Below are 10,952 nucleotides of genomic sequence, written 5' to 3' on the forward strand. Positions count from 1 at the left end.
TTTTAGTTGCAGGCTACGGTGACGGCATCCGCCGTCCATCCACGCATACGCACGCACACGAAGCTCGAGTAATAAATAAAGCTCAGCGCTCCCGTACCAGCAGCCCCCACCTTGAAAAGGGGGGGGGGGGGGAAACTAGAAAAGGGGGGGGGGGACACGACACGACCCTAGGGAGGGTGCGGGGGGTCCCCACTGCCACCCAGGCTGGGTGCGGGTGACAGGAGGGAGCCCTATCACCCTCCTCGGGGTGCAGACGCAGCGGGGAAAGGGGTTTGGGGGGGGGGGGGGCATTCAGCCTGAGCGATGGAGGTCATGGACCCTTGTCAATATTTCCTAATACTGGGGGGTTTTTTTTTGGGGGGGGGGGGGGGCCACCAGGGAAAGGAGAAGGGGACAAACAGGCACTTGAGGGCAAAATTTGGCCATCTAAAATAAAAACAACAACAAAAAAAAGCCGAGCAAGAGGCACCGAACCCCACGTCCCTCCTCTGCTTCCTCCCCAAAAAAACAAAAAAACACCGGGGAGGGTGAAAACCAGAGCGGGGACTGGTTTGGTTTTTTTTTTGGGGGGGGGGGGGGGGGAGCCCCCACCTCACCGAAGGCGGCATCACCCTCAGCGTCGGGGGGGGGGTCCCTCCTGTTCGGCGCTGTGCAAATCGAAGGCAACTAGAGGCAAGTGCTGCTTTTTTTTTTCCTTTTTTTTTTTTTTTGGTCGCTCTCGCACCGGCGGCGGCGGCGGCACCGACCTCACAGGCAGACGTTGATCTGTTTGGCGAGCTCCCGCTCGAGGTCGAGGATAAGCGCGTCGAAGTCCTTGAGGTTGAGGCGGGGGCCGAAGGGCGCCTCGGGTTCCTCGCCGAGGGCGAAATCGGTCACGAAGAGGGTCCGCTGGTGCGGAGACCGTCGTACCGGCATCCCGGTCTCACCGTCGCCGGCAGCCACTTCGTCGTAGTCGGCGTCGCCGGCTGCGCCGGGTACCAGGAGGAATCGGTGGTCGCAGATACTCCAGTCGCCCGCGTAGCGGTTGCTGGGGGGGCTCTCCGGTCCTCGGGGACGGTGACGGGCCACCACCGCGCTCTCCAGCAGGTCCAGTCGCAGCGGTGGCCCCCGTTGCTGCTGCGGAGAACCGGGCTGTGCCCCATCCCAAAACTGGGGGGCCGGGGTTGAGCGGGGGGCTGCGGAGAGAGCGATACGGTTGGGGTGGGGTGGGGTGGGGGGGGGATCACCGGGAGGTTGGTGAGATTTGGGAAAAATGGGGGGGTGGGGTGGGGGGGGCACCGAGCTTTTGCCAGGAATGGGGAACCCCAGCTCAGGGAATTGGGGGGGGGGGGGGGCACAGACAAGCAAGAAATGGGGGGACCCCACAAGATCTGTTGAATGAGGACCCCAGAATTTTTGCTGGAGATGTGGGGGGGGGGGGGGAGCCCAGGAGAGCTGGAGATGTCTGGGGCTGTAGCTGAGGGAGCAGCCACCAGATAAAGTGGGGGGACACACCCCCACCCCCTCCCCATAGCAGCAATATCGGGGGGGTCTCAGACCCCTGGAGAAACAAAGAGCCCCTCCCCACCTCAAAGTGGGGGTGTGCAGGTGTGTGTCCCCCCCCCCTCTAACCCCGCTCACCCGGCCAGGCCTGCAGCAGGTAATGCAGCACCTCGATGTGCCGTTTGAAGTCAACGGCGCCGGCGACGTCCTCGCAGCGGGCGTAGCTACGATTACCGACGTCGGTAACGGTACCGCACCGCCGGGATTCCTGGTTCTGGGTGAGTAGGACGGGCCCGAAGCAGACAGCGATGTTCTGCGAGTTCATGCGGTTGAAGTCGTGGAAAGAGGCCACCAGGCTGAGGTGGTCCAGGAGCCGCGTCAGCGTGGCCTGGAGGCGGAGGGGGGGGGGGGGGGGACCGGGGGGAGACGACGGGGACACGCGCGCGCACACGAGGTGGCCTCAGTGGGGAACGTCTTCTGATGCCACCGCGTCGGCAAACGCGCACCCCCCCCACACACACACCCCCCGAAACGGAGGCCGAGGGGGATCACCCCAGGGGATTTGGCTGCGGATGGTCCCTGATGTCACCGGGGCCAAGTCACAAATGAAAGCGGAGGTGGAAATAAATGCTTAGATATTTTTTTGGGGGGCGGGGGATGTGAAGACCCCCCCCTCAAAAAACACTTGGGGGGGGGCGGTCCTGAGCAGGACATGCCACAGGTCAAGAAATAAGGACTGTGCAGCGGCAAGTTGGGATGGGGGGGGGAAAACCCCCCCCCCTCAATCCCTCACCACAGCTGGGCACCCCCTTTTTTTGGCGCTGGGCACCCACCTTCTCAACGTCAGGCAGGCAGTCGAGCAGGGTGACGGCGTCCCGCTCTCCTGGGGGGGCCCAGGGGGGTCGCTTGGCCATGGCCTCCAGGACGACGTGGTAGAGCGTGGGGGTGATGAGAGGCGTGGGCAGCTCCCGCAGATAATCCTTGAGGATCCCTGCGGGCGAGAGGACGAGGCGGGGGTGGGGGGGGGGATGACATGTCAGGGTGGTCCCACGGGGTGCAGGGGGACCTGCGGGGCATCCCCCGGGCCGAGCACCCACCCGTGATGACGTTGATGTCGGGGTAGAGCTGTTCCGAGAGCGTCACGGCTGCGCTGTCCCTCTCGAAGGCGTCACGAAGCTCCTTCTTGACGGCGGCCGAGCCGCAGAGCCGGTACAACCCCACCACCTGCAAACGGGGACACCGTCACCGCGGTTCGGGGAGGGGAGTTCACCCACCGCGCTCCCCTCGGGCCGTCGCCGTACGTCCCCGCTCACCTTCAGCCCTCGTTTCTCTATCTCGGCAACGCATTTCTGGATGAGGAGGGGCACCTTGGTGGTCGTCTTCTCCCTCTCCACCAGCTGGCCCAGCTCCACGCCGAAGACACGGGGTTCCCGCTCACCGGGACTTTCCCACTGCTCCACCAAGGTGAATTTGGAGTAGAGGACACCACGAGGTTGCAATCGTACCGCCAGCTGCTGGGCCCGGCAACCTGCGGAGCCAAACGGTGCCGTCAGCGGTGGAGGGGGGGGGAGCCCCGAGTTGCCAAACCCCAAACCTCGCCGCCCGGCCGTACCTCTGAAGATGTGGGGCAGGACCACGGTGCCGTGGCAGCAGAGACGGTTGCGGCAGGAGGTGGGATCCCAGGAGAAGACGATCACCTTGAGGTGCCGGGCACCCTCCAGCTCCAGGTTGAAGGTATGGTTGAGGCCAAGGAACGCCGTCTTGCAGGGCAGCAAAGCCGTGCGAGCCCGGTTGGCTGAGTCCACCTGCAACACGCAGAAAACCTCCCGGGCTTCGGCCCGCGGCGGCTTCAGGTCCCGCACGCCGTGGAGGTGAACGCTCACCAGCCCCGAGATGTGCTGCCCGCACCGCGGCGGCGGCGGCGTCTCCCCGCAGCTGTAGGGGCGGAAAGCGCCCACATCCAGCCCGGTTTCCCCATCCTCCGGTTCGGCACGCGCCCCAGCTTTAGCCGGCAGCTCCGGGGAGTCGCCGTCACTCAAGTAGCCGCCTTTGCCGGATGCTTTGGCTCGCGGCAACCCCGGCCGCGAAGCCACGCTGCTGTCTAGGTGGTAGCGGCTGATGACGTTGCTGGATTCCTTACGGGTTTCGGAGGGCGAAGTGCCACCCTCTTGGCCCCGGGGACGGGGGCTGCGTAGGCTCAGCTTCCTCCGTAGCTCCGGCAGCTTCTTCATCTTCATGGAGAGGCGACGTACGGTACCTGGGGACTTGACCTTGTTGAGCGAACGGCCCTTTTTGGGGCTGGCGGGGGGCGAGGGGGTGGTCAGCCCCGTCCCCGAGCTCACGCATGGGATCGGCATCTTCCCTGTTGGGGGGGGGGGGGGGGGAAGGGAAAAAGGGGTGAGTGGGTCTGGGGTGGGGGGGGGGTCACTGGGAAGGGTGAGAGGGTGCTCCCTGGAAACTGCTGTGGGGCGGAGGGAGGGTCCCGTAGCGGGGGGCGGTGGGGTCTGGGATGGGGACTGTGGGATCCAGGGGCCATCCTTGGGGACAGGGACGGTGAGGTTGGAAGGACAGTGTCCGGGGAGACTGGGCAGGGACAGGAATCACTGGCCTGGGGACAGGGAAGGGATGGGGACCATAAGAGCAGGATGGTGCTGTCCTAGGGGACAGGGACCATGGGGTCCGGGGGACACTGGGGACACTGGGGACAGGGGCCATCGAGTTTGGGGACCACAGGGTCCACAAACCTCACGGGGGACAGAGAAAGGACAAAGACCGCAGGGTGCTGCAGATGGAGACAGGACCGTGGGGTCCAGGGGAACGCTTTCTTGGGGGGGCGGTGACAGGAAAACAAGGGCTGTGGGGGGCCGGGGGCCACTGTTGTCCCCCCTTTCCCCGACCCGTAGCTACGTGCTGCCCCTCACCGCAAGCCTGGGTCCTGCCGGCTCCTGGCTCCTCTCCTCGGCCAGCCGCTGGCAGCACCGGAGCTGTGCCGCTGCGAGGTCCGGAGCTCTCTGCCATTCCCAAACTGCCCCAGGGGGGGTCTTCCCTACTCGTCTTCGGGGGTGACTCCCCATCACGGCCCCTCTCAGCGTCACGGCTCCCTCCGCCCCGCGTCTTCCAGGAGCTCCCAGGCCGGGGGTCCTCATCTTCAGGGATGGGGTTGTACCAGATCTCGCCCTCGCTGCCGGCAGCACCGGCATCCGCCTCGGCTCCGCCACCCGGCTCATCCAGCCCTGGTCCCTTCACCGATGACAGCACCCAGTGCCGGCTGCTCCGCTCCAAGCTCTGCAGGTAGGCGCCGTGCCCGGGGCTCCTACCGGGACCACCAAGCTCCCCGGAGCCGTTCACCGCCTCGGCTTCCTCCGCCGGCTCCACATCCTCCTCACTGGGCGGTTCGATGCCAGGCCGGGGGCTGCCGGCGGCAGGGTCCAGCTCACCAGCGTCCGCCGGATCCGGGGAGGCTTTGGGAGGCAGCGGCCGCCTCTCATCGCGGCCGCCGCAGGAGAAACGGGCCCAGTTCTGCTTGCGGGATGCCACCGGCACCGGATCCGCCAATGCCGCCTCGGGGTCCACCGGAGAATCGGGGCTCGGCGGGGGATGCTCTGCGGGAGGAAGGAAAGGAGGCGGCCTGAGTGCGGGGATCCCCAAAACGCCAACGGGGAGCCCACCACGACACAGGGACCTCTCTCATCTCCCCCCCGCTGCCCTGAGCATCTTGCCAGGCCACCCACCATCCCTCACCCTGAATCCGTTGCCATCCCGGACGGGACCCCCCCCCCCTTCCTGGTGCCGGCTCTGCCGGGGCGGCAGGCAGGCGCAGGCAGCTGCGCGTAGCCCCTTGCCAAGCGGGATTTCCGGTTGTTTACTGCTGGCCGGACCCGTGGCCGCGCTCCCACCGCCCCGGCACGGACAGGGGGAGCCCCGACGGCGGGGGGGAAGGCACAGCCGGACCCCTCTGCACCCCAGTGGGGACAGGGCTGCACCCCAACGGGGATGGGGGTGGCTCTGCCCATGTCCCCTGGCTCTGCGCTGCAAGGAAGGGTCCTGCACCCCTACACACCCACACCCACACCCACACGCAGTGGGGTCCCAATAGTGCACCCCAAATCCCCGCACACCCCCCAGTTCATTTGTGACACCACCCCACCCCCCAGGTTGTCTGCATCCCTCCAAGTCGGGCACCCCAATCCCCCTGCGCCCACAGCACTGTGTCGTCCCCTGCCCGGGGCACCCCATGGACACCCACCCTTAGCGAAGCCATGGACGTGGCTTGGTGTGGGGCACCCACAGCTCCACAGGAGCTTGACACCCCCAGAAATGTGGGGTGGGGGCAGGAGGGACCCAAGGAGGGGAGGAGGGGGGGGCGTCCCGATCCCTGTAGGGCACAGAGGGAGCTGGGGTGAGGGGGGTCCCTTCCTTGGGGGGCAGGAGGGAAAATGGGGACATGGGGGGGGGGCTTGCTGGGGGAACAGGACCCCGGGGTGATGGGGAACCCTTGCTGGGGGGGGGGGGGTCCCTTCCTTGGGGGGCAGGATGGACCCTCAAGACAAGGCGGGGGGGCTCCTTTCGGGGGGGAACAAGGGGACCGTTCCTGGGGTGGCGGGGATCGATTCCTGGTGGGGCAGGAGGGACCCCAAGGTGATGGGGGTGTCCCTTTTGGGGGGGGGACGGGAAGGATCCCAGGGGAGAGAGGGGAACCCCCAACTCCTACAGGGCACAGAGGGGCCTGGGGTGACGGGGAAAAGACACCCCCCCCGTCTTTCCTTGGGGAGCAGAACCCCAGAGCGATGGTCCCTTCCTGGGGGGGTCCCCTTCTTGGGGGGCAGGAGGGACCCCAGGGTGACGGGGGGGGGGGGGATCCTTTCCTCAGGGGGAGGGGGTTAGGAGGGATCCTGGGGTGATGGGGGTCCCTTCCTGGGGGGGTCCCTTCCTTGGGGGGCAGGAGGGACCCCAGGGTGACGGGGGGGGGGGATCCTTTCCTCAGGGGGAGGGGGTTAGGAGGGATCCTGGGGTGATGGGGGTCCCTTCCTTGGGGGGGGATGTCCTTCCTTGGGGGGCAGAAGGGACCCCAGGGTGACGGGGGGGGGATCCTTTCCTCAGGGGGAGGGGGTTAGTAGGGATCCTGGGGTGATGGGGGTCCCTTTTGGGGGGGATGCCCCTTCCTTGGGGGGCAGGAGGGACCCCAGGGTGACGGGGGGGGGGGGAATCCTTTCCTCAGGGGGGAGGGGGTTAAAAGGGATCCTGGGGTGATGGGGATCCCTTCCTGGGGGGGGGGGGGGGGGTGTCCTTCCTTGGGGGGCAGGAGGGACCCCAGGGTGACGGGGGGGGGGGATCCTTTCCTCAGGGGGAGGGGGTTAGGAGGGATCCTGGGGTGATGGGGGTCCCTTCCTGGGGGGGTCCCTTCCTGGAGGGGCAGGAGGGACCCCAGGGTGATGGGGGGGGGATCCTTTCCTCAGGGGGAGGGGGTTAGAAGGGATCCTGGGGTGATGGGGGTCCCTTCCTGGGGGGGTCCCTTCCTGGGGGGGTCCCTTCCTTGGGGGGGCAGGAGGGATCCCAGGGTGATGGGGGGGGGGGTGTCCCCCTTCCTTGGGGGGCAGGTTAGGAGGGACCCCAGGGCGATGGGTTCCCTTCCTGAGGGGGGAGTGGGGGGGTGTCCCCCTTCCTCGGGGTGGGGGTGTCCGTACCTCTATCCTTGGCGTCCGCCTTCTTCCCGCGCGGGCGGTCGCGGCCCCTCAGGCGGGAGAAGGTCCGTCGCAGCAGCGGCTCCGCCATCGCTCCCCTCACCGGGGGCTCCTCACACTTCTTGGGGGGGGGGACGGGGACACACGACACCGTCCCCCCCTTCCCCTCCTCGACCCCTCCCGGCCTCCTCGCTCCGTCCAGGTCCCTTCTTCAGCCCAGCCCGGTCCCTTCAGCCCAGCCCAGTCCTTTCAGCCCGTCTCCGTTCCCTCAGCCCGGCCCGGTCCCCCTTCAGCCTCGTCCCTCGTCCCCCTCAGAGCGGTCGGGCCTGGAGCGGCGGCGGCGCCGCCATCCCGCGGCGCGAATTCCTGGGATGCCGCCGGCAGCGCTGCCGGGAGCTGTAGTCCGGAACCAAGGAAAGGGGGGGGGGACACACATACACCCACCACCCCCCCGGGACCGGGACACCCCCCCTGGACCGAGACACCCCCCCTAGACCGAGGAGACCCCCCCCCCCGATCGGGAGGAACCCCCCCCTCAGAGCGGGGACACCCCCCCCCCCTCAGGCCCGCAGCCACAGATTGAGGGGACATGGGGAACCTTGGGGGGGGGATTTGGGGGTCCTGGGGGGGGGATTTCAGGGGTTCTGAGGGATGTTTGGGGAGTATTTTTTTGGGGGGGGGGGTCTGGGGGTATTTGGGAGTCTGGAGGGGGATTTAGTGGGGACTGGGGGGTGATTTCGGGGAGCCCCGGGGAGTATTTGTTGGCCTGGGGGTTATTTAGGGAGGCTGGGGGATATTTGGAAGAGCTTGGAGGGGATTTTGGGGGGGGGGGGGGGTCTAGGGTGGTATTTAGGGGGGCTTGGGGGTATTTAGGGGGATCTGGGAAGCATTTAGGGGGGGTATTTGAGGAAGCCCTGGGGGCTATTTTGGGGTCTGTGGGTGTTTTGGGCAGCCCTGAGGGGGATATTTGGGGGTCTGGGGGGTATTTAGGTGAGTGTGGAGGGGATTTGAGGGATTTGGGGTGTCCTGGGAGGTACTTGTGGGGGTCTGGGTGGTATCTAGGGGCATCTGGGGGGAGGGGGGATTTGGGGGAGCCCTGGGGTGTTTGTGGGTCTGGGGGCTATTTAGGGAGGACTAGGGGGTATTTGGGGGGGGGGGAGCTGGGGGTTATTTGGGGGTCAGGGAGGTATTTGGGGGAGTCTGGAGGGTATTTTGGGGAGCCTGAAGGCTAATTGAAGGGATCATAGGGGATTGGGGGAGCCTGGAGGCCCAAGACCCCTCCATCCTCCATGTGGCATCACCCCCTAAACCACCACTGCTCCGCCGGGGGACCCCCAAACCCAGAGCCAGGAGCCACCCCGCACCCATCCACTCTACGTCATCGGGGGTCCCCCATCCCACGCGGCCCCTCCACATCACCGGAGCAGGGTTTCACTCTGCGCGTGTGTTTATTGCCCCGCAGGGATTCCGCCCCCCCCCCCCCAGCTTCACCCCAAATTTTCCCTGGAGATCCATCCATGGACCCTAAACGGACGCGCTGAAGGTCGGGGCCGCATCCCGGAGTGCTGCAGGTCAGATGTGGCAAGTGGAGAGGGGTTGGGGGAGCCCCCCGGAGATTAGTGGGTGCTGGTGGGGGAGCTTTTAGGGTGTCCCTTGTACACTCAGGGGTGTCCCTCGCACACCCAGGGGAGCTGACCCGTGCAGGGGAAGTCGTACCACTCGCCGTCCTTCCTCACCGCCGCACAGTTCTCCTGCGACCCGCCGTTTGGCTCATTCCTGTGCCACGAGCTGTGTCAAGGAGGGGGATCGGGACAGATTAGAGGTGTCCCCCGCCTTGCGCCCCCAAGTCCCTGTCCCCTTGTCCCCAGCACCCGCTGGGCTGTACCTGCTTTCCCGGGTTACGACAGTCCCATTTGCCCGCTTCCAGGTGCCCTCGACCTCCTCATCCCGGATGCCGAGCCAGGAGGAACCTTGCAGCATGTTCTGGATGTAATCCTGGGGACAAAGACAGTGTCACCCCATGGCAGAGCCCCCCCAAGACCCCCTACCCACCCTTGGGGACAGCGGGGGACAGCAGATCCTGGTGGCAGGTAAGGCCTGATGTCGTATCTCCCTTCCCACTGCTGACACAAGCTCTGCCCTGGAGCGGGGAGATGTGGGGGGAGTTTGGGGGTGGGTTTTTTTTGGTGCTGGGGGACAATTCAGAGGAGGTTTGGGGTCGAGGGACGGCAGCGTGAGGGTCTGTGGGGCACTAGGGCTGGGGTTAAGGTCAGGTTATACGTGAGTTTGGGGGTCACAGTTATGAAAAACGAAGGTTAGAGTTAGGGTTAGAGCCTCATTGGGATCTGGACTATTTTAGGCTTAGCTTAAAAGACCTATATATATAGGGTCAGGGCTGGGTTAGGACCCCGTTGGGGTTTGGGCTAGCTTAGGGTTGGGTCGAGTCCTATAAATACACGGAGAGTTAGGTTTAGGATAGGGTTAGGTGTAGGATAGGGGTAGGATTATGTTTACGGTTAATCAGACTAGGGTTATGGTCAGGATCAGGGTCAGGGACAGGGTTAAGGTCAGGGTTGGTGTTAGGGATAGGGTTGAGGTCAAGGTTATGGTGAGAGTTAGGGTTAGAGCCAGGATTAGGATTAGGTTTAGGGATAGAGTTAGGGATAAGTTTTGACTGGATTTGGTTCGGTATTAGTGTTACAGCCCCATTAGGAACGGGCTTGGGCTTAATTCCAGAAACGTTAGGCACTAGAGTGTAAATTTAGGGTTAAAAGGACAGAACTGGGGTAAAGCTCAGGGTGAGGGCTCAGCAGCACCCACCTGTGGGAAAAGTGGGGTGACCCCGAAGCTGTTGCAAGGTTCAGGACAAGGTTTATGGGGTTCACATGAGGCTTCCAGCCACTCCCCGTCCCCCAGAAGATCGTCCCCTCCCCAGAGAACCCATCTCGGGCACCACAGCATCCCACCTCCCCGTCCCCCTTTCCCGGATACCCGGATCCGTCCCCACTCACCTTCTCCTCGGGGCTATCCACCTCCAGGAGCTGTGTATCCAGGACCGAGCAGAAATGCTGGGCGGTTTCCCAGGAACTCGACGTCTTGGAGTAGAAATAGCAGGAGTTCCCAAAATAAATCCAGCCTTTGGAGCAAGGGGGACAACCTGGGGATGTTGGGGGACACAAAAAACAGGGGTCACCCCCAATTTGGGGCTGCGAGACCCCCTAAACCTGTGACAGCCCTGGCCAGAGACACGACCCCGGCTGCTGAGCATCTGGGTTAGCGTTAGGGTTAGAGCCGTGCCGGGATTTGGGTTAAATCCGATATATTTAGGGTTAGGACTGGGTTGGGGTCCCACTGGGGTTTGGGTTTAGCTTTAGTCCTGTATGTTCTGGGTTACAACTGGGTTGGGGTTAGGACCATGCTGAATTTGGGGCTAAATTAGGGTTAAGTCCCAGATATTTAGGGCTATGGCTGAGTTAGAGTTAGGCCCTCACTGGGATTAGGGCTATTTTAGCATTAATTTAAATCCTATTTATTTAGGGTTAGGGCTAGACTAGGATTATTGGGATTTGGGCGAGATTAGGGTTAGTTTAAATCCTATATATTTAGGGCTATGAATGGTTTGTGCTTATGAGCCTGCTTGGGTTTGGGCTAGCTTAGGGTTAGGTAAAGCCACAAGTATTTAGGGTTTGAGCTGGATTAAGAGTTAAGACCCCATCGAGGTTTGACCTTGCTTAGAGTTAGGTTTAGTTGCATGTATTTAGGGTTAAGTCTGCATCAGGGTTAGGACCC

General features: G+C 64.1%; 1 protein-coding gene and 1 long non-coding RNA gene across 3 annotated transcripts; both read right to left on the reverse strand.

Moving 5' to 3' along the window:
• Window positions 1–576: 576 nt before the first annotated feature.
• Window positions 577–7,536, reverse strand: SYDE1 (synapse defective Rho GTPase activating protein 1). Of its 2 annotated transcripts, none has more exons than XM_075738119.1 (8): window positions 7,167–7,536; window positions 4,404–5,084; window positions 3,095–3,844; window positions 2,796–3,010; window positions 2,580–2,706; window positions 2,316–2,473; window positions 1,621–1,870; window positions 577–1,175 (listed from the first exon to the last, which is right to left on the reverse strand). In XM_075738119.1, the coding sequence occupies exons 1-8, from the start codon at window positions 7,252–7,254 to the stop codon at window positions 748–750; spliced, it is 2,697 nt and encodes an 898-aa protein (XP_075594234.1). In that variant the 5' UTR covers window positions 7,255–7,536; the 3' UTR covers window positions 577–747. The 2 variants fall into 2 exon arrangements, with proteins under 2 accessions (XP_075594234.1, XP_075594235.1); XM_075738120.1 differs by having other exon boundaries at window positions 3,095–3,739; window positions 7,167–7,527.
• A 1,189-nt stretch (window positions 7,537–8,725) lies between these two features.
• On the reverse strand, window positions 8,726–10,314 carry LOC142598751 (uncharacterized). Its single transcript, XR_012832726.1, has 3 exons — window positions 10,175–10,314; window positions 9,049–9,158; window positions 8,726–8,951 (listed from the first exon to the last, which is right to left on the reverse strand). It is a non-coding gene; the product is annotated as an uncharacterized LOC142598751 (long non-coding RNA).
• Between the last annotated feature and the right edge of the window lie 638 nt (window positions 10,315–10,952).

Source organism: Balearica regulorum, chromosome 30, assembly GCF_011004875.1.
Source record: "Balearica regulorum gibbericeps isolate bBalReg1 chromosome 30, bBalReg1.pri, whole genome shotgun sequence".
Lineage (NCBI taxonomy): Eukaryota > Metazoa > Chordata > Aves > Gruiformes > Gruidae > Balearica > Balearica regulorum.

Coding starts and splice junctions, on each gene's coding strand:
- SYDE1 (XM_075738119.1), bottom strand. CDS start 7,254: ATGGCGGAGCCGCTGCTGCGACGGACCTTCTCCCGCCTGAGGGGCCGC. Junction 2,707..2,795: donor TAGAGAAACGAGGGCTGAAG/GTGAGCGGGGAC, acceptor CCCCGTTTGCAG/GTGGTGGGGTTGTACCGGCT. Junction 2,474..2,579: donor CGACATCAACGTCATCACGG/GTGGGTGCTCGG, acceptor TCTCGCCCGCAG/GGATCCTCAAGGATTATCTG.